Source organism: Rhipicephalus sanguineus, chromosome 1, assembly GCF_013339695.2.
Source record: "Rhipicephalus sanguineus isolate Rsan-2018 chromosome 1, BIME_Rsan_1.4, whole genome shotgun sequence".
NCBI classification, from domain to species: domain Eukaryota; kingdom Metazoa; phylum Arthropoda; class Arachnida; order Ixodida; family Ixodidae; genus Rhipicephalus; species Rhipicephalus sanguineus.
The window spans coordinates 158987924-159010074 of record NC_051176.1 but is presented as its reverse complement, the minus strand read 5'-3'; the positions used below and the strand labels follow the sequence as shown (position 1 = coordinate 159010074).

Sequence of the window (22151 nt, the reverse complement as noted above, 5' to 3'; positions counted from 1 at the left end):
CCCAGCACGAAGAAAAACGAAATCGAAACCGAAAGCTGACTGAAGTGACTACAGACGGCTGCGAGCGCACGCTTGTCAAGAAATGGTGGCTGCCTGCGCAGCCGACAAGTTCAGATCGAGGCGGTTTTTACTTCGCACTTCACTCATTTTACTGACCCTCCTTTTATTTTCATGCGGTATCTGTTACTTCCTAATATCGGTAAGTAATCAGAGCATCGCTGCTGATCAGCGGTTTTGCTACAACTGAGATTGCAATTCTTACGCGCAGAACGCTGAGAATGACCCGCTCCTCTACGGCCACTACCGAAGCGATCACAGTAAGTTTTTGCGCGCTTGAAAGCGACGTGGAGGCATTTTCTATGAGCATGCACACTTGTTCGCACGTTCTGTCGTGTTATTCTTGGGCTCTCATTAGCTTCACCAATACTATTCAGACGATCTGCATATGTTGTGTTCCGTATAGAGCACTGCACGGGCCGTGATTTTCGGCCCGGGCCCGGCCCGGGCCCGGACCTCGTTCAAGTTTACCCGCCCGAGCCCGGCCCGGTGATTCAATACGCGACCCGAGCCCGGCCCGAACCCGAGAAAAAATTTCGCCTACCCGGCCCGGCCCGGCCCGACGCCAGATCAGGCCCGACAGAGGCCCGAGAGCCAATAATACAGGTGGTGTTGCCAGAACGTAGAATCTACAGCAAGGTGTTTTAAGTAGCAAATATCTACTCTTTGTTGGCGAATATTTCGCTAACAATTCTACTTTAACCTACGGTAATTTTGTGTAAAAAGGGGCTCACGGTGGAAAGAGTTGAGTGGAAATACTGGGTATAATGAACGTTTGTTCGGCAATGGTATACTATAAATTTTTTTTTCTTGCTAATGCAATACGGATCATCAAGAGCGTTTTGTAGCAGATATTGTAGCACGGAAAGTGATTTGCAGCATGAGTTCAGTTTCGATAAGAATTGCAATAAAAAGAGAGGAGACAGAGAACACAACACCTTATTGCGCTCTTTACTGAAACATAAAACATGCTCTAACGACAAAGCCAATCGAGCACCCTTTCGGATATGTAACACCTGTCTTCAGCATGGCAGCACCTTGCCACAGCAAGATGGAGGAAGAAAGCCAAGTTTATTACCTTGCTGTATGTACACTAATCTAGATAAAAAGAACAAACCATGTGCACCACGTGTACTTTTAGAAATACGTATAGGCAGCCGAAAGGACGAAAAAATATTTGTGGTAGCATTCTTTCATATATCATATATATTTCATATACCACCAGGGCTATATAGAGTCCACAAGTCTTTTGTGGCATATTTTATAGTTTATTTCTTCACGGGTTATTGTGCAAAAAATAAAATTATCTAGAGATTCCGGCTTTAAACACTCCATCCACCGTTGTATCACATATCATGTCGCGCTAAAGTTTCTCGCACTGCATGAGCTAGCCGCAGGGGTGCACATCTGCCTTGCGAAATGTGAAGGCGTCGGCAGTCGTTGTTCTTAACTTCCACCACTGGAGCAAATTTAGGATGTCTTTGTGGACATCTGCAGAATGAATGTAGCTGTACAGCTTATCCCTTCATTTCTATCGTTCCCAAACGTCGTGAAACTCTTCAGTATCACCTATAAAACTCCTCTTTGAGGGCTTCTGCTTGCAGTTGTCAGCAGTGTATGTTATGCACGGCTTGCACCGCGCTCTTCTTCCGTATCATAATACTCTACGCCTTCCTAACGATGTTGTACTGGTAGAAGGTGACCACTGCATTACGCGGGTAGGACTGGCAGGAGGTGGATGAAGCGATTTCGATCTATTTTTAGAGTTTGTTACAGCTTGGTAATAAAGGCGCGAATAAGCTTCTCGACGCTTACTCATTGGATGCCTATGGTTCGAGGTAAAGGGACATCACCCGGCACGGAATTCGTAATTGTCTTTTTTCAAGCCTGATATTTCGTCAAGCGAATATACTCACGCCTTATGCTGTTTGAACCTATGCTATTCCTGCACATTCCAACGGTGTTGTGGCAGTGTCATGTAGTTCTCACACTATACCTGTATAGCGCAGGGGACCCAAACACGCAGCCCATGGGCCTCTCCATAAAGGCCCGCGGCCCGCACATGGCTGTCTTCGTCCGAATTTTTCATTTTCTTTATAAGTATGTACTTAAGCTACACAGCCATGAGTAGTCTGAAGCTTTTTTGTTGTGAGGCAACCCCTGCGGCCACCTGTGTTGGTACCTAACCGTGAAACAAAACTCTATATTTCAAAATCGGCGTCCTGATTTTAGTCATGTTGAAGATAGGTATTGATATGTTGTTGGAATTCTGCCGCCAAATACCCTTCAAACGACCTATATGTGACATATGGGAAAGCTCTTCTTTTAAATGGCAACGTTAGCTGACATTTGGTACGACCTAGCTCCTCTAACACCCCCCCCCTTCCCCGCGCTTATAAGCTGCGTTACTGTCCTGGCCCTTGCCGGAGTAAATTTTCGTGAATGCGGCCCATTAGCTGAGGTGGGTTTGAGACACCTGATATAGCGAAAAAAGGCGAAAAATTCAAATATTAACAAATTGGGCACACCAAGCAGGCTGTGCACGTCCATATCGCGTCACATGACCACTCGGGGCCGTGACAAAGCCGCGGAAAAAGAATGTCTCTCTACAGGAATTCTATGTAACGAGATTGTGTGCAGTCCTTTCGTTTTAGTGGAGGGCTGGAACCTTCAGAAACGTTTCCTCGCTATGGAGCTCTATAATTGTTTTTGCGATAAGTACAGGTGTATATTTATTATATCACATTTATTACTGTGATTACAGAATAACATTTGGGATATAAAGTCATAACGAATGCAAACAAAGCACAGAATAACGACATGTTAACTATATAAGCGCCTGGTATGTCTACTTTTAGCTCGCTCGTTTTAGATAAATCAAGTAGCCCCATATGCAAGGAGCAAAAGAAGTTCAGTACTTGTCTCTAATAAAATTTCTCTAAACAGCTTGCCCCACATAAAAAAGCGTTTTTTTCGAGAGAAAACGTGAAACATATATGTACGTATGCACAACGTATGTGGAACAAATATGAAGGGGCACTAGAAAGAAAAACAATTTCTCTATTATCAGTAAGTTACTCTTTAGCAATTCCTAAATCACCACGTTCGCCGGGACAAGAGTCTTGGTAAGTGAGAAAACGCGCAAAAATGTAAATGCGGGTGGCGACGCCCGCTTTAAGTTCGCGTAGCAGACATCGTGACATCTTATATTCTGACGGCGTCTAATGGGGTCTACGTAGTTCCTAATCACTAAAAATGAAGTGCGTTGACCTCTGAGGGGGCCATAGACTTAACATACCAAGTTTCAGCAAATTTTATTGAGTCAATGTCCTCAAATACGCAAATACAGTTTGAAATCCGTGGCGTCAGGCTTGGATATTTCGGCGCGAAATTAAAAAAAAAATAGAATTTTGACCTTGATTTTCTCGTCTGATAATAAAATTACCATGGCGAAATGTATGAGATTCGAGTTCTTAGACGTCACTTTATCAGTCTAAACAGATTCAGTGCTTCGCTATAGTGTTCATTTAAGAACCCAGCAAAGTCCAAGCCCGGCCCGACCCGAGCCCGCGACCTCAAACCCGGGCCCGGCCCTAAGCCCGGAGCTTCAGGCCCGAGCCCGGCCCGGGCCCGCCGTGAGAACTACTTTACCCGGCCCGGCCCGGCCCACGGGCCGGGCCGGGCCCGGGTTTTCGGGTAGGCCCGAGCCCGTGCAGTGCTCTAGTTCCGTATGCTATTTCTAAATGCGATCGTTCAGCGGTCTGAATTGGCTGGAGTATCTCGAAGGCATAAAATAAGCAAATGTGTATCACTTTACGTTCTCTTTTAATGATCGAGAACCACCTCATTGCCTTGTGACAGCACTGCGTGAAAATCACTGCGAGTATCGTAACGATTTGAACTCCCGCACCCAGGTCATTACACGGGAGCACCAGGAAATGTTTCTGATCCGATCATCCTCTGGTGGACACCATTCACTAAGCAAGCTGGTCATACGAAGTCATGTGGCAAAGACAGGTGCTTCTTCACGGAAGACCGGGCATTTTTCAACCATACGAACTTGCAAGTGAGTGCCTGTGACGCACATTTCAGGTAGCAATACGGGGTGCATTCTCAGCCTCTGCATTGTCTGCATGACCATGAAGTTTTCACAGTTCGCAACGTGTCTGGCAATTTAACGGACTGCGGTCTAGAACGCAGTCCGGAACTGCAAAATAAGCGACTGATTATTAGGGTAATAATATCTGGGGTTTAACGTCCCAAAACCACGATATAATTATGAGAGACGCCGTAGTGGAGGGCTCCGGAAATTTCGACCATTCGGGGTTCTTCAACGTGCACCTAAATTTAAGTACACGGGCCTCAAACATTTTCGCCTCCATCGAAAATGCAGCCGCCGCAGCCGGGATTCGATCCCGCGACCTTCGGGTCAGCAGCCGAGCGCCATAACCACTAGACCACCGTGGCGGGGCTGATTATTAGGGTCATGCAAAGGTTCAGTACGTTGTGGTTGGATGCGTAGGTTCCTTGTTTTCGCTGCATGGAAAAATACTAACTGTGGGGTTGTTCGAATAGCGAAATTTTCGAATTAAATACGAATATTCGAGAAAAACGACCTTCGACCGAATATCGAATCAAATGTTCCGAATTTTTAAAAGGTGAAATGGGAAGACGTATTACGGAGTCTTTGGGCAACAAGACTATTATTACATTGCTTTATAGATTTACTGCTGTTAACAACAGGATGTCAGCTCCACTGAGAAGTTTGTAATTTAGAAAGAAGGAAAGTACAATTATATCCAATGCTCCATGACAATTTAGCTAGGACAAAAAAGGAACAGCACATCCCAGGTGCATGTAGTAATGCATTGCTCATCGAAGGAGCCAGGGACACTATTGCAGCGCAGCACATTTTTCCTTTGTAGGATTAAAACTCTCTACTGGGCTAGTTGGTACATACTCAAACTTAGGCGTGACATGAAACACGTACAATGAAGACTTAAAGAACAAGACAAGTGCCAAACTTTACCCATTGTTAAAGCCTTTGCTATAAATTTGTCGTGCCAATTTTTAGGGTTTTTTTTAAAGAATCCAGAAATAGTGAGGGTGGCCAGATAAGTTATTTTTGTCTAATTTGCGACATGCTTTTCCACCCTCTTTCTCTCTCCACCATATGCGTGTTTAGTTGGCATTTTCGGCCAAAGTCAGGCCTCTAAATGAAATTATAATGAACTTACAAGTTAAAATTAATTTTGCTGCCTTGCATGCCAGAATCACAATCCGATTATGGCACACTGTAGTGCGTGACCTCAGACCAAGGAGCTTAGAAAAAGGGAATTCTGAAGTGGAAGCTCTTGCAACTTCTTTGCGGCAAATGTGAAGCCATGTTTTCTTTCTTACTTTCTTTATTGGTTTATTTAGAACAATATTGACATTGTCCTAGGGGACATGGCTAAAGGCAAACATTGCTTGACTGGGCCTTGCCACCCATACAGCAGCAGCAGCAGAAAGAGGACATTTGCCTGTACTTTGCCTCAAAAACATAGAGTGCCCAAATATAGATAAATTACTTTTGTTGTCGTAATGTAAATGCTAGGTTAATTATAAAATATTAGTTTCTGATGAAAGTAATACATCCGGATGAGTATTGTTAATGTGATCTCCAAGAAAATTTGCTAAGACTTTGAGGCTTCTTAATGAAACCAGGAAAGAAGTGTTAATTTCTAAGGGCTCGTTTTTCTTTGTTATACACAATATTAATGAGCACTAACAGACAATAATGCCAAGGAAAGTATAGGGGATGTTTTTAGTAGTAAATGTAAAGCAAATGTGAAGAAAGAAAAGTGGACGAAAAGATAGCTTGCCGCGGGCAGGGACCGAACCTGCGACCTTCGAATACGCGTCCGATGCTCTACCAACTGAGCTACCGCGGCGGCCATCCCTCCGTCCACTTTATAGGGTATATATGTACATTTTAAACGTGGGAGCGTCAGTCAGCGCCGCCAGTAGCCATGACGGCGAGTGTGGAACACTCTTTTTTGCCTGTTGGCGGCACTTTACATTTACTACTAAAAACATCCCCTATACTTTCCTTGGCATTATTGTCTGTTAGTGCTCCTTAATGAAACCAGTAACACACTGACACACGTTTAGCACTATGTGTCTGGAACATTTAGCAGTCGGAGTGTAAGAAAAAAGAGGCATGTGAGGAATGTGAGAACAACGCTGCTTTTTCCTTCACTGCATATTAACATTTTATTGTGCCTGTAGTAAGATGGCGGAGGTCTCACTTCACTTTCAGGACATAATTTCCACTCCAGCATTTCTTTTAAACCTCCTTGCCCCAGACTTATTTTTACCACCTGAGGGATCCTTATTGTGTACCTAAACCAATAGTGTATGATAGTGGGACTTGTGTTACAGTGGTGCAGCTGTTCTGGGTTTACTCACTTGACATCCACCAGCATACGTCACAAGAATATGAGTACTTTTGCAAGTCCATAAGGGTTTCGGGGGAGCCCTCTGCTGCAGAGGGCTCCCTGAATAGAGGGAACATGTCCTAAGGTTTCCAATTCGTAAAGTCAGAGCAGGCAACATTGATGAATTCTACAGCGTCAATGGAAGTTCAGCGTGTGTTGCAATGAATTTTAATAGGATACAAACTAAAAGCAGTACAAGGCTGTACTCCAGTGTTCATCCATGACAGTGTAGAACAGGTCTAATTGAATCAGCAATGCTAAAGGTGTAAACCCAATACACCATAGTCATGGGCAGGTTCATTTGAAAGTGGGAAGAAAGCAGGAGGAAGAACAGGCAATCGGCACCCGTGTCATGTACTCTATAGGACACTAGAGGGGGGAGGGAAGAATTTGCAGAAGGAAATTGACGTACAATGAACACCTTCTTCTGGAAGCATAAAAATAGGAAGCGAAGCTGGACATACCCTAACATAGAAACAAGAAATGAAATATATTTCATACCCTGTGGGGACTCTGGCACAGTACAGGAAGTAGAAGTGCCAGGTAAGGTGAGGTAAGGTCCGGTGACGGTGTGTGCTTGAATGTGCCTTCTTTTTCGTCCTTGTTTTTGAGTTTCGCTGGTTTCCTCGCACCTAAACATGAACCAACCGGCCCAGCTTTTCACGTTTCAGGTAAGGTAAAGGGTAGTGATCATAGGTGAGGACATGGATTGCTCTCAACTTGAAAAGAAAAAGAGCAAAATTAGTCGCTAAAAAAAAAAAGACAGGCTAACCTAGACATAGTCAGGGCGGTAAAAATGAATAAGTTTAAAAGAAACCTTGCGAACAAATATGCAGTTTTAGAACAGGAATATGAAGACAGCATAGAGGGGCAATAAGACAGAAAAGCGGGCTAGTTGGTTTGGCTGCATAGCGGAAAATTTACACGCACCACACGAAGACACAATGAAAAGAGTTCACAAGGACTGCGCTGGTCCTTGTGAACTTTTTTCATTCGGTTTTTGTGTGGTGTGTGCAAATTTTCCACTAAGCACAGAGGGAGTGAGCAGCAGAGTATAACTAGGCTAATTTCTGAAGAAGCAGTCAAAAGTGGAGGTAAAAGCAGGTAAAGCACCAAGGCAGCAAGCAGGCAAGCTCTCGCAAGTACCGAAATGTCTAATGATTAATAACAAAAAATGAGCACCTAGCTGAAGAGAACAAACAGAACTGGCTGAACTGTCAAAGCTGATCAACAAGAAGGGAATAAGTGACATACAAAATATAATGTCAGAAAGATAGAGGAAGCTATAAAAAAAAAAGAAGAGGGACAGCAACAAATCAACTAAAAGGAAACTCCACGGAGGAAAGACTAAAATGTATGCTGGGAAAGATAAGCAGGGCAATGTTATGAGCAATTTTGATAACATGTGAAGGTGGAAGAAGACTTCTATGCTGAACTGTACAGTTCACAGAAAAGCCATCCAACCCTGAGTGAAATCAAATAGGACGCTGAAGTTCCATGTTTAACCTTCTATGAGGTTAGAATGGATGTTCAAGACATGACTTGTGAAAAAGAAGAAGAGAAGACAGAATAAGAGTCGATTTTATCAAGGATGGAGACGACTTTGTATCTATAAAGTGCTCACCCCTTTATACAAAATGTCTTAAAGGGACCGACAACTGATTTTTCTCGACCCATTTTTTTACGGTGCGACAGAAAGCTCAAACTTCGCTTAGCTGCAGTAGTTAATACCAAAAGCACGTAGTTATTTTACAAGCAGTATTTCTCTATTTGAAAGGCTTTAAACACGGACGTACTTTTCCTCCAGCAATGCTGCGAATTGATAGCGATGCCGCCAGCCCTTCTCGCGATTTGTGAAAGCTATCGTTGTTCTGGTTTCGCAGGAGTTCCTGTAACTACGCTTAACCACGTTTATTTGTAGCTTTTCAACTATTTTTGAAAATAACAAGCTGATACAATGAGATAATGTGGCATTATACACCTTCCCTGTATCTGTGCCGCGTTGTGTGTGCATGCGTCCAAGGTTGCCTGCACCTGTGTCATGGGTGGCTTGTCCCGGCGTCGTTACTCTCTCGATGCACGAGCCAAGCCAAGTCATCGAAAACGTCACTACACATATGCGCAGCCGCCCCGAGTAGAGCGCGTCATTTCTGAGGCAAAGTGTAAGTAGCAAACCTATGTCGCTCCAAAATCTTGGCGACCTGGAAACTGCGTGCACGGTTGCATGAGCACGCTGAAAAGTTGCTCAAGACGCACTGACGAGCATGGGACCATTATGTCACGCGAAGGCAGTGCCACTTTAATGCATACTACTAATGCAGGTCTATATGTACATTTTTATGGAGTAATACTTTTTAATATAAAGAAACCAACAGTATTTCAATACTAACAAACAAATCGTTGACCGCGTTCAGCAATCAACGGTCATGTTGCCGGGTTCATCGGATCATTCATGTTTTTGCCGCCAGAGGCGCCACAGGTAATTTTTCGCAAATATAAATCCATCTCTCACGAAAAAAACAGGGTTGGTTTGAGTCAATGCAACGGACAATCTTTCCATCAGTTGAGTCATCTCATTTCATGTTCTGGGCAGTTGTCGGTCCCTTTAAGACTTCAACTGTGCCAGTAGTAGAATGCTGGAAAAATGCCAGCATTATATTAATACACAAGAAAGAAGATGTACAGTCATAGACCCATTAGCTTGCTTTCAGTATTATACAAAATATTCACGAAGGTAATTCTCAATAATTTGAGAGAAACACTCGACTTGAGTCAACCCAGGAAGCTAGCTGGTTTCAGAAGGGGTACTCTGCAATGGCTCACAGCCATGTGATCAATCAGGTATTTGAGAAATCTTCCTTGTGCTCCCAGTCGCTTTGTATGGCTTTAATAGACTACAAGGATCCATTTAACTCGGCGGAAATACTAGCACTCATGGAGGCATTACATAGAAAAGTGCTGGAGACATATGTGACTACCTTAGCCATTATCTATAAAGGCTCTGCAGCTACGGCTTAGCAGAGACTTAGCAGAGCAGAGACTTAGCAGAGACTTAGCTTAGCAGAGACAGGCTTAGCAGAGCACTCGTCCTGTGGTTTTTGTGTCTTCAGTCCCGTCCCTCGTGCTGTTATATTTTTGCAATCTGCAGCTACTTTGCATTTCTACAAGAAAAGTGGAAAAATGGAAGGCGTTAACAATTGTGTTTCTTGCTTCAATATGGAACTCCTTTAGTCAGCAAGAGGCACACTTTCGGCACACTTAGTTTCAGAAGTCTGCTGAAACCATTAAGTGCTATTTGATCTAACAAGCTGTTTGTTTAGCTTACATACCATACTTCCAGTGTGAGAAGGTTGGGGTGCTATTATTTTCTCTGTGCATACCGCACTCCTTTCATGATATTTTGTGCCAACCAGTAAATAACCAGATGACTATTTTCTTGCGTTACATTGTTACATTGTAGGGGTGTGTGAACAGTATTTGTGTAACCTAATTGAATGTGAATTGAATAATGCCATATATTCTAATAGTCTGCATATAATTTACAGCCTTATTACCATTAATATCAAACAATTTGAGATCCTGGAGCTCACAACATTATCAAGTTTTGTCATTACACTTTCACGATTGTCCCATTGACAGACCTGCCATGGGGGTCTAGTGGTTATGGTGCTCGACTGCCGACCTAAAGGTTGCGGGCATAGGCGGAGAGTTTTCATTTTCCCGGAGAGGGCGGGGGCCCGACTTACTCTTCCATAGTTTTCTCTCTCTCAACACACACGCACGCGCGCGCACACACACACACACACACACACACACACACACACACACACACACACACACACACATATATATAAAGAGAGAGAGAGACTGTTGGCCGTCCTTTCCTGTCAGACAGGACGGCCAACAGTCCGTTGTCAATGGACGGGTACCCAAGCCAAGCTCTTAAAAAATAGTCCGCCAAGGGGGCTCTGGCCCCCATGAAGCATTCCGGAGGGGGCCCGAGCCCCCAGCCCCCCCGTACTCTCCGCCCATGGTTGCGGGATCGAATCCCGGCCGCCGCAGCCGCATTTCTATGATGGAGGCAAAATGCTAGAGGCCCATGTACTTAGATTTAGGTGCACATCAAAGAGTATCAGATTGTCAAAATTTCCAGAGTCCTCCATTCACTATGGTGTCCTTCAATCATATCGTGGTTTTGAGATGTAAAACCTCAGCAATTATTATTACTATTACTATGCTCCCATTGACACCTACATGCTCTCAGATTTGAACTAATGCATTCCAAAACAGATTTTCTGCTGTCATCTTGGACCATTCTGTATATCTGAATAATTTTTTATTATACTCATTTGGCCCCTAAGTTGGGGGAATGCGGAGAGTAACATGTAGTGTTGCTCCTAGCTGTCTCTTTATGTAGGGCCCCTCACCATGTTTGGTCATTGAAAACAAACTAGTGTGGCACATAGATCGATTGATGGTGATAGGTGTGCACCTTGATTTCAGTTCTTTATACAATGCGGTGTGCACAATTTCACCACTGAAAATGCACCGTGAAGTAAAATATTGAGAGAAGCGAAAAAAAAAAAAAAAACAAGGCGGGACCCCTTACATGATCATGATGCGCTCCCCCACATCCGGTTGTTGGGAGAAGGCATGGAATTCGCCGCTTGCGAACAGTGGGCGAGGCACATGCAAGAGTGTCACTTTGGCAGTGAAGCTTGCCTCCTGGAGGCATGGCAGCAGTAGTTCGATTATGGCACTAGCACCTAGTGACATTGTGTTCCTTATGCAGCACCTTACATTCACAACCAAATGGCTGTTGTTATAAAATCTGAAAAAGCCCAGAATTAAATAGTTTTTTCACATTTTTTTTACCAAAATTGGCATGGATGGGTACAAATGTGTGACTAACATGACTGATTGGTCGTGACAGCAATAATTGACATGCTCGTCAGTTACATCACGATTAATGATAATACCTGCATTGAATATGCGGGTATGAGCCAGGCAGGTGAACCAAATGCTTGGGGCTAGCACCATTAAAGACGCTTAAATGGAACATTAAGGTCACCTAAATTTTTGTTCTACTAACTTCTCTAACAATGATATGATTTGAAAAATTTTTTCAGCAGAAAACTACCTGGATGGCACCTTAGAACTTCCAATGTGTAATGAAAATTTACAATTGGGCCTGTTGGGGCCTTTTATTAAGTTATTGTAGTTCACATCCACTTTTGTCACTTCATCATTTCTAATGCGGATAACAGTGATCACTGTCCAAATGATGTTTAACTGCTCCAAATAAATTTTTGTTGTATTACATCAGTATGAGTTTACTGAGAGAGACATTAAATATTGCCTTATAATCTGGCACTGTTGCAACTTATGTGTCCTTTTTACAGGCGGTGATGTTTTATGGAAGTGAGTTTGCAATAGGGGACCTCCCTTTGCCAAGAAAAAAAACTCATGATTGGGCTCTGCTTCATGAAGAATCGCCAAAGAACAACTTCATTTTCTGCATGCCAAATGTAAGGGTCAACTGCATGTCAAAGATCTCGCACTCATCTTTATCTCAAATTTTAATATTGTGACACACTTTCATATGTATTTATGTTTTGTGCTTCAGATTCTTGGCTGGTTCAATCATACTTCGACATTCCGAAGGAACTCTGACCTTCCCCTAACTCTGCAATATCTTAACTATATTGCTGACCTCACAAGCAAGGAGTTTTTTGTCGAGACGACCTCCAAGACAAGAGCTCAGACCAACCAGTCACTGATTGCCTACGTTCAATCGGATTGCAACACACCAATTGAACGTGATGCTTTTGTCTCTGAACTAATGAATTACATAAGCATCGACTCTTACGGAAAGTGCATCCACAACAAAGACCTTCCAAAGGAGTAAGTGTACGAGCAACTTGTGATAAATATTTGTTCATTGTTTTCACCTGTCTGTAATGTTCTGCGCAAGAGAAAGTTACATTTGCAAGCATTATAGTGGGGTCCCACCATCTCTGCTGGCTAACATGCTCATACTTGTTGAGCCAGTTTTTGACGTCAAGACCAGCTTGGCCAAAGAGTTCACCATGATTGTAAGAGTGTGAAAGTATGAGGTTCATTATTGCTTGAGCTGCATTTGTAGGTGGAGACTAGGTGTCATCACCGGGAGCCATGGCTGATAGTGGGCAGTGTTACCACTGTAGAGCTTTGCGATGAAGGTGATGAATGAACATGTCCACCACAATGCTATGTAAATGAGGCAGTAATTATAGTGAAGGCTATTTACAATATGAATCTGCAAAAGAAATTGCAGCTCTGCCTAATGTAACCGACAGCTCAGAGAACGGGACAAGTTCATCATCCTCATCAATGTAACCATGTGCATCGCTCAAAAGGTGCATGGAGTATTACAAACATCTGTCATTGCAACCTGTATAAGGATACCAGACTTGCACACATGGCACAAAATAAAGTGTCCGATTACAATTACTTCATTCAAAATTTGATTAAAGCTACCACTTACTGCCCCATGAAAATAATTCAGGAATTACTCAAAAGTGAAAGATTATTCTACATTGCTTTCCTCCTAACTTTTGTTGACAATGCACAGGAATAGTTAAAACAAGCCGGCCTGGCAGCATGGGCGTCAGCAGGATTTTGTCTTGGGGGGTGCGAAGCCTCCGGTGGGGGGGGGGGGGGGGAGCGCTGGTATGGCTTGACGGGGGAGGGGGCAAGTGTTTCTTTTGCACCCCCCTGCTGACGCCCATGTTTGGCAGTCTCAATGCATCCTCAGCAGCCCTTCACACGTAGTTCATTTTCATTAAATGGGCCCTCAAACACTTTTCGGGCCACCATCTTTTTTAGGGTAGTTGCATGGACTCATGTTTGGAGATAGATTTAGGCCAGTATTCTCAAACGCTCCTAACCTCAGTGAGGGGGCCTTAACTTCTTGAGGACGCCTTATCACGTATTCTGGAACGCTCCTTACCAAGGTTCCCTCACTGAGGCCTTCCTTGGGTTCCTTGGGGCTCCCTTAAGCTAAGGTAGCGCTAGGGCAACCTTCATGTCTCCTTACCTCGCTCCTCGCCCTGAAAGAGTGCTTCTCTGCCGTACTTTGTCAGAGACACTCTGTCCGATTTCTTATTTTCGATCGATGCCTTGTACTTCTGCACAAGCTCTGTAATTATATCCTTCTGATCCTCGCTAAAAATTGCTTGCCAGGCATGTTTTCGAATGTGCGGCTGAGCGGCTGTCAAAATTTTTCATTGAGATGGCGCAGCGCGATGAGCTCAATGTACACTGAGGCGACAAAGACAGAACGCTTACTACCAACTCAAGCTTCATTGTTTCCGAAGGTTGCAGGTTCGGTCCCTGCCAGCGGCAAATTGTCTTTTTGTCCACTTTACTTTCTTCACATCACAGTTACTACAATACACTTAAAACAGTAAAATTAATGTCTCCTATACCTCTCTTTGCTTCATTATCTGCTGTTTTTCATTAATATTGTTTTCTACAGGCATTTTATAGGAAGAGAGGAAAAAGAAAGGACACAAGGAACTCGAAACGGTACTTAGAGAAAGGCCCCCTCATCGCCCACCGTTCGCGGAGTCTTCCAGGAATGACAGCTCTTGTTTGGATTAGGCTAACGATGGCTTCTTATGCATGGGCATTCTTTACATGCCATGTGGGCTGCTTCCACAATGATGCAGGTGCGGTCATCCGGGTAGGAGAAAATCACCTTGGTCTTCGCAAACGCAGGGGTGCAGCCGCATGCACTACAATGTATGCCCAGGAAACCCTCCTTTCCTTTTTTGCGGATTGTATCTCAGCCACTATGATCAGTAATCTGTTGTGATACAGGCGAGTGACCCATGCCTGAAAGCTGGTGCCTACCCTGTGGCAGCAGGACTATTTTAATGATTTGAAGAAGCAAGCCTGAACAATAACCCTTTGACAAGTTTACTGTGCGCAGGTTAGAACAGTAGGATTGTTTGTAAGAGCGTGGTTCCCATGTCCGGCAAACATGATCACTGGTGAAATCGAGGAACTGGACGTAATCCTAGTGGAACTGGACGTAATCCTAGTGTGGAATATCGTGTTATGACCAGGGGGGATAGACATTCTTCAAATATTCCGACCATTTGTGACAGCCCAGAATGCAACCCTGAGGCACTACACTATAAGACTGCTAAGAAATCGTAAACATATCTGAAGACCCTCAAAACTTAGGTTCCTGGTAACCACTGCTGAGAGAATCTTGTTTTGCTAGAAACACACAAAGGCGTGATGCATGACCCAATAGACATGCCCTTTTTCTGAATGCAAACATAATAGTTTACTTCGAAATAAGTAAATTCGAGAGAAAATTGCAGCAAATTGAAGAAATTTCACAAGCTTAACACTTCTCAGTTTTGAAAATCACTCTCACCCATGTTCTAAATTCTTTTGAACAATGGCTGTTACTCACTCCTACATAACGGGCCATTGAAATACATCAATGAAAGGATTGAGCTCTCGTGTGCTTGAGTCCATTTTCTTTTTACTGCTGCAACAGGTGAAAGTTAAACGAAAACGTCTGTGCCCCAATATTGTGAAAAAGCAGTCTACATGTTGTTATTTATCGGTATGCATAAAAAATATTCTTTATTCTTGCTTGAAAGCGAATGTTTAGTTAGTATTTCACAGGTACTCTCGAACCCAGACTTGTTAAACACGCGCTTTACCTTACTCAGGCGGCCCTTAGCAAAGGAACGTTGAAGGAAGCTTTTAGAATATGCTGGCTCCCTCAAGGAGCTCCTTAAGATAAGAAGGCATGAAGGGCTCCTCACGTAAGGTAAGGAAATGGTCCGAGGTAAGAAGCATTTCAGAATACGGGCCTTCGCGTATGTTAAAGCACCAGTGTGGAAATATTTAATATTTTAATCATGCAAAGAAATCACTACACCACTGCCCACCACATCATTGCATAGTGGTGCTCAAAAGAAGCATTTCTGATGGGAAGCGTTGCCACTTGCTTATCATTGGTCAAAAACGTTGCAGATAACCACTTCACTGCCACAAAAATGGGCTTGAGATTTATAGTTTGTTTTGTTTGCTGTACCTTTTATAGCAGTGTAAATAAATATGGTAAAAGAAAATCACTAGAATAGCAAACCATGGCAGGGTCCATTCGCTGCTTTATTGCCTCTGGCCTTTAAAGACTGCTCTGTGTTAGAGATGTGCACACACTACTGTATCTGTGTGAAGACATCTCTTCTTGCTTGTGTCTTGCAAGTGTTGTTCAAGCAATGGAAGTTTCTCGCCTCGGCGCAAAAGTTATTGGCACACCATTTTCATTGGGTGCAGCTCCACATTGTTTACTGCCATGCTAATGGTGCGATCAGCACAGCAGACAAAACAGACTATGGAGTGCAAAGTTCCTCTTTGTAGGCACATTGAGCTGCAAGTGATAGGGCCAGCGCGTGAGAGAAATGGGGCATGGAGTCTGCACAAAATCCAAGTTGAGGGCACTTTTTTCTTGTATTTTGAACCTTTTACAGCGGAGCAGTTAATTAAGCTTTTTGTTATGCCGGTTTGCGTCACCAGAAAACTATCATCATCAGGTTTGGGTATGAGTCACAGAAAGCGGGCAATCCAAGTCGGATTCTCCATTAGGCTAGTGAAGCCAAGCTCACGAAGGTACTAATTACTGAGTCGAGATAATTAAGCCCAATTAGGTCTAATCAGTTTAATGAAGACTAAGCCTAACTAAGATTAAGTTGTTTGTGATTGAACTAAGCCCAGCCCACCCGAGATACTCGAGTTTCATGTGGCCTAATTATTCCAATTAATCCTAATTAATCTGAGCCAATGTTAATGTAGCCAATCTAACTAAGCATAGTTGAGCATAGTATCTCCTAATTAATTGGAGTATAATTAAATCTAATTAAGCAATATCTACTTAAGCCTGATGAATACAAGCAGTAAGTCGAATTCCCAATGAGGCTAGTGAAGCGAAGCTCAGGAAGATGCTAATTACTACTGACCGAGTCGAGCCTAATTAAGCATAAATAATTCTGACCTCTTCAGACCCGAGAATAAAGTAGACAAGGTAAACTCATATCAAGTCTTTCTTACAGGCATTTTAGGACCACGAAACACTTCTCAAAAGAAGAAAAAACGAAAACTGCAATTTCCGAGGAGAAAATGGCGGTACCCATTTGGGTACATCAGGACTAAGCTGGGTGAAAATCAAAAAGCAATATCCGTTTAGAAGGCAAAGAAACTGGTCACATTTAGCGCATTTAACGTGGGTTTTTCCGCTGCAACCTTGATTGCACCATCTCATCAGATACTTTAAGGGCACATGGTCTGGATAATGCCCATGCATGTGAAATCGGGCCTTATTTGGTGGTTTTGCAATGACTTTGGTACGTATAGGGGCTGCAGTAGACCCACAAATTTCAACATCCAGCTCTACTGCATTATCAACGTCTTGCATTTGCTTCATGTGTGCACGAATCAGCGTTTCCAGAGCTCTGCTCGTAAGCTCGAATTGCTCGAGAAGGTCCTTTGCCACAACATCCATAGGCTTGCCGTCATTCCTGTGTTTGATCCAGGAATTTATCACCGCTAGGACCAGAAAGTGGACAGATGCCCTCATGATTGACTTCTTTGCACGGATCTTTGTCCTGTAATTGGACACATATCTGTCTGCAAGATTCACACCACCAATGTTCTTGTTGTATGCTTTGATGCAATGTGGCAGTGAAACACCTACTTCCTTTTTTTGCCTCAATGCTTGTTCTCCTCCTCGTGCGTGTCCTGCCGCTTTCCAAACAGGGTCTACTCTATTTCCAATAGGATCATGACCTTGAACTTCGTGGGTTACTGGTGTATCATCACCTCATCATCATAGTCATCATCATCACTGCCGCTATGCGATCCTTCACTACCGCTGTGCAGCTCGTCAAGAATGTCCTCGTCATCAGACAAGCCAATATCACTCTAGTATAGTAGCTCTGGTATTTCCTAGTCACAGGGAACTTGCCTGCAATGCACGACCAAATTGAACATACTTTCAACGTAACGACCTGAAGTACCCAATTGGGTACATTTGTAAGTAAGTAGCGCTATCTCTGACTCAAAGCATAGCAACAAGCCAGAACTTTTCAAATGCCTTCTCTAGTCCATCACGATCGTTCTTATTCGCAACTTAACAATTTAAATGTAGTATTTCTTGAATGAAGAAAAGTTTGATCTCACCTGGTTGCCTGCGCGCGCTTTCCTTGCCATACTTGTTTTTACTGAGAGCGCATAGATGGGCCTATGACGACATGTCGTGGATATTTTGTTAGTCAACGCTTCCCCTAGCAGAAACATACGTTTTTGGCAAGCGGTTTTCAACTATAGAAGCACAGCGCACGTTTTTCAAATGTACCCACATGGGTACCCACGGACTGAGGAGGCTCATGGGAGCTAATTAAGGCTAATCATAATTAAGGCTAATTAAGTCGTGTGTGATCAAACCAAGCCCACCCGAGATACTTGAGTTTCATGCGGCCTGATTATGCTAATGAAGTCTAATTAATCGTAATTGAGATTGAGCTAAGCCGGGACTAGCTAGGAGACCACCAGCTCCACAATCAGCCTTGTGCCTCTTGTGCAAGCTGCCCACATTTTTTGGATGAATACTTCAGACTGTACTTTTATCAATTGTTAAATTTACCTCCACATTTTATAATCTGCACAACCCAAAAATAAAAAGCAGTGGCTTGAAAAGTGTTCAAGGCCTCCTGGAAATTAATTTCCGAAATTTTCATTGGTCATGTTCACCATTTCGTTGTGAAGAAATGAGCAGTGACATTGAAAACTTGCTTGATGAGCATGCTGAAGAGAAGAGCAGTGTTGTACTATCCGCGTCAAATGAAACCCGAACACCGGCAAGCCTTCGCAGTGGTATAGTGCACGCCATCCAGTTATCACCATGGACAGGCGCGCATATGCGCAGTGCGGTCAAACCAGATGCGCGCGCGCCTGTCAATGATGATGACAAGACGGCGCGCACTATACCGTGCGAAGGCTTGCCGCTTTTCGGGTTTCATGACGCGGATAGTACATACAAATACCATGACACAAAAGTTAATGGCTACTCAATGCTGCAATACTCACTTTTGGGTGTATGGAGCGCAGGGGCGTAGCCAGAAATTTTTTTCGGGGGGGAGGGGGGTTCAACCATACTTTATGTATGTTTGTGCGTGCGTTTGTATGTGTGCGTGCCTATATACGCAAGCAAAATTGAAAAAATTTCGGGGGGGGTTTGAACCCCCCCAACCCCCCCCTTGGCTACGCCCCTGATGGAGCGTTTCATTGTTGCAGCGTCTTAGAAGGTGCTCTTAGTAGGCCTAGTGAAAAGCTGCAAGAAATCACGCATAGGCTATTCTGTGGCATCAGCATATAACAATAGTGTCACTATCCAGACGTACCAGTGCCAGTTTAAATTATTGACAAACATCTGTTGGAGCATTATAAGATTAGAAAACAAATATTTCATCTGAGTTTGTGAACATATGGTATGCCCTTCTGTGGGAATTTAAGGTACTTTCTACCTTATTCAAGTTCTTAAGGCTGTGCCACCTGTTGCAGCTTCTCTCATCAATAAGCGACTGGTTGCATGTAATTGGTTACTACTGGAAAAGTAATTTATCAATTATAAAACTACCAATTAACATGATTATGTGTAATTCACAACATACTAGTCTGAAATACATATGTTTACATCACAAGACTTCTACCAGGTCTTTTATGCTTCATAAGTATAACATTATTCATTCCTATTTATTTTTTTAAGCTGTTTATGTGCAGTGTATCCTGTTAAAGTTCACAATTCCTTTTACATTTTCAGGCTGGTCAATGCAATGGATGCTATGGACAACAAAGCCTTTTGGCACCTTCTTGCAAACTACAAGTTTCACATTTCCATTGAAAACTATGCCTGTGAGGACTACATCACTGAGAAACTGTGGCGGCCACTAATTGTTGGGTCAGTGCCTATTTATTTTGGGTCGCCATCAGTTGTTGATTGGTTACCTAATTACGCTGAGAGCGCCATTCTTGTTGCTAACTACAGTGGCCCTGAAAAACTGGCACAGGCAATCAAGCAAATAGATGGTAATAACATGCTTTACGAAAGTTTTTTAAGTCACAAAATACATGGCAGGGTCACTAACAAGGCTCTTTTAAGTGCCATGAAGAACCGTAGGTGGGGCGTGAATGACCCTAAAAGACCGAGCTTTGTGGAAGAATTTGAGTGCCTCGTTTGCTCAAGGATTTGGAGTAGGCTTAAGAACCCAGGTACTGTGAGTTTCATTGCCAATGCTAGCCACTATAGCTGTGACATGCCTCATGCCATGCTAAGGAGACAGACTGCAAGTTTCTGGAAGGATTTGTACAGGCAAGCCAAGACCGAGGCAAAGGTTCTTGAGGACCTACTTCTGGCAAACATGGCCTTTGGTGAGCAGGATGTTCAAAACAAGATTCTGAGCTTACTACAGGCACGGACGTCACATCTAATGAATTGATCTTGTTGCATTGATACTTAGTGACACGTCAACATACGTGCCATGCATTAATATATTAACCTTATAAAAGTGCATTAGCTCACGCTTTCTCTCCGTACATGTGTTATTGGAAGGAGTGGCAAAACAATGGGCACCGGTTGTTTAAGGATAGAAGATGAGCTGAGCTTTCAAGTGTATACTTAGCAAAAAAAAAATACTAATAATAAGACTGGCTTGTCTAGCACTTTTCTTTGCAGGCCTGAAGTTGATTTGAGCTTCTCTGTTGCTCCGCATTTCTTCCATATGGCGCGTGTGTATTTTGTGCTTGTATATAGCTTCACACCACAAAAGGAGCTTTTGAAACCCTCTGTTTCAAAATGGCATCTTGTGTGACTCGAGTGCACACTTTCGATCATGCTGAAAGGAAAACAAACCTTGCTGACTTTTGAGAGTTCAGCTTGTACGACTGTGATTTTTAACTGATCCCAGACAACAGTGGTGAGCTCACTTGTCAGCAGTGAACCCCACGTCTATTGCAGTGTAACAAAATTATTTTAATAGTTTTCATTTTTTAATAGATAACTTTACATAAAAACTTTTTTTTTGTAAAATTCACCTTTCTGACATGTTCTCCATATTCTTGCTTGATATGGTTGCCATGCTGTATCAACTGCCTTTTTTTAAAAAAGCCATCTTTTTGCAAGTTTTTTAATGTCTTTTTTTTACAGTCCTTAAAGAGTAAGGCACCTAATTATAAAAATTCAGTAAATACCATTATGACTTTACATTATGTATCAGCATGGATAGCCTTTTCACAGTTGTCACCATGTAGCTGTGTGCTATGGAACCTCCTCCTTAATTAGTTACATATGCTTGTACTTATTCATGACTTTATAAAGAATGATTGATTTGTGTACAGCACTGGTCTCAATATTGTGAGCATGCACTGCTTCTTAAGTAGTTGTTTCTTATTCTTGCTGTTCATCCAGCAGTGTCAGTGGTTTTAACAAAACGGTGACAGCCAAGCTTGTCTATCACTGATTGCCATCTGTTTCTGTACACTATCTGGTTCTATGCAGTGGATAATCAAGACTTAGAAAATGCTTAAAGACGCACTGAGTGCTTGTATAATTGCCAACCTATTCCAGACTGCTAGAAAACTGTGCCAGCGACATTGGATGGCTCATTACTATTTTCCAACTGTGATGATTCCATCACTGAGAACATTTACCTTCTGTAGCTTGGGAATCCACTGGGGAGTTTTATGAACCTCCAAAAGTTGCCCTGGATTTGGGGCCCGATATTGTCATAATAATTTTATTTGCCTTCTTTTTATCGTCTTTCGTGTGAAGTTGCCAAACCAAGTGATAGGTAGGGCATGATGGCATCTGAGACAAGATCAAGAGTGAAACATCAAAATGAAATGTATTGTTTTGAAATAAAACCCTCAGCTGTTTTGTTTTCATGAATGTCACGTGTCAACTAAATGAGCATTGTCTGTTTTTATGCACTTGTGATCATCACTTTTCAATATACTATTTTAATACTATTTCAAGTACTTAAATATTGTCACGTGGTCGTGACGTCGACGAAGACAGCAGTCGGCGTTTGCAGGATGAAACTGTTTATTTGGCCGAACTTGTGGCCGGAAAATGAGAACTAGAGCTACAGCAATACACGCTGTACAATGATAGCGGCGAACAGGGCGTCGTCCGTCGATCAACTGACAAGCGGTCAATCGCGTCGGCTTTTATACAGGCGGTATCGAACTTTCCAGCAATATCGCTGGTGGCGGCGTTATCTCTAGACAAAGCTGGAACATTCGCGTGCGGGGCGCAATCTTAACAGAACGATCTACTATAGACGTGAAGCTTCTCGAACAATGCTTCGCGGACAGCGTCGAGCGTTGATAACCGTCCCTGCCGGTCAAACCCGAATACATCAAAACAAGACAAGAAGTGGGCGTGGCAATATACTTCAGGCCCGTCATGGCGCATGCAGTAGTGGGTATATAAATGCATGCGTTAGCATTAGAAGGTACATAAATAGGTAATTTTCGTGGTGAAAATTGAAT

General features: G+C 43.1%; 1 protein-coding gene and 1 non-coding gene across 3 annotated transcripts; one reads left to right on the top strand and one right to left on the bottom strand.

Moving 5' to 3' along the window:
• The first annotated feature begins 48 nt into the window (after positions 1–48).
• Positions 49–21546, top strand: LOC119401152 (alpha-(1,3)-fucosyltransferase 10). 2 transcript variants are annotated; one of them, XM_037667881.2, is made up of 6 exons: positions 50–199; positions 269–317; positions 3972–4123; positions 11939–12064; positions 12163–12440; positions 19423–21546. In XM_037667881.2, the coding sequence occupies exons 1-6, from the start codon at positions 83–85 to the stop codon at positions 20096–20098; spliced, it is 1398 nt and encodes a 465-aa protein (XP_037523809.1). In that variant the 5' UTR covers positions 50–82; the 3' UTR covers positions 20099–21546. The 2 variants fall into 2 exon arrangements, with proteins under 2 accessions (XP_049273287.1, XP_037523809.1); XM_049417330.1 differs by lacking the exon at positions 11939–12064 and having other exon boundaries at positions 49–199.
• On the bottom strand, positions 5919–5990 carry Trnar-gcg (transfer RNA arginine (anticodon GCG)). Its single transcript has one exon. It is a non-coding gene; the product is annotated as a tRNA-Arg (tRNA).
• Positions 21547–22151: the final 605 nt, after the last annotated feature.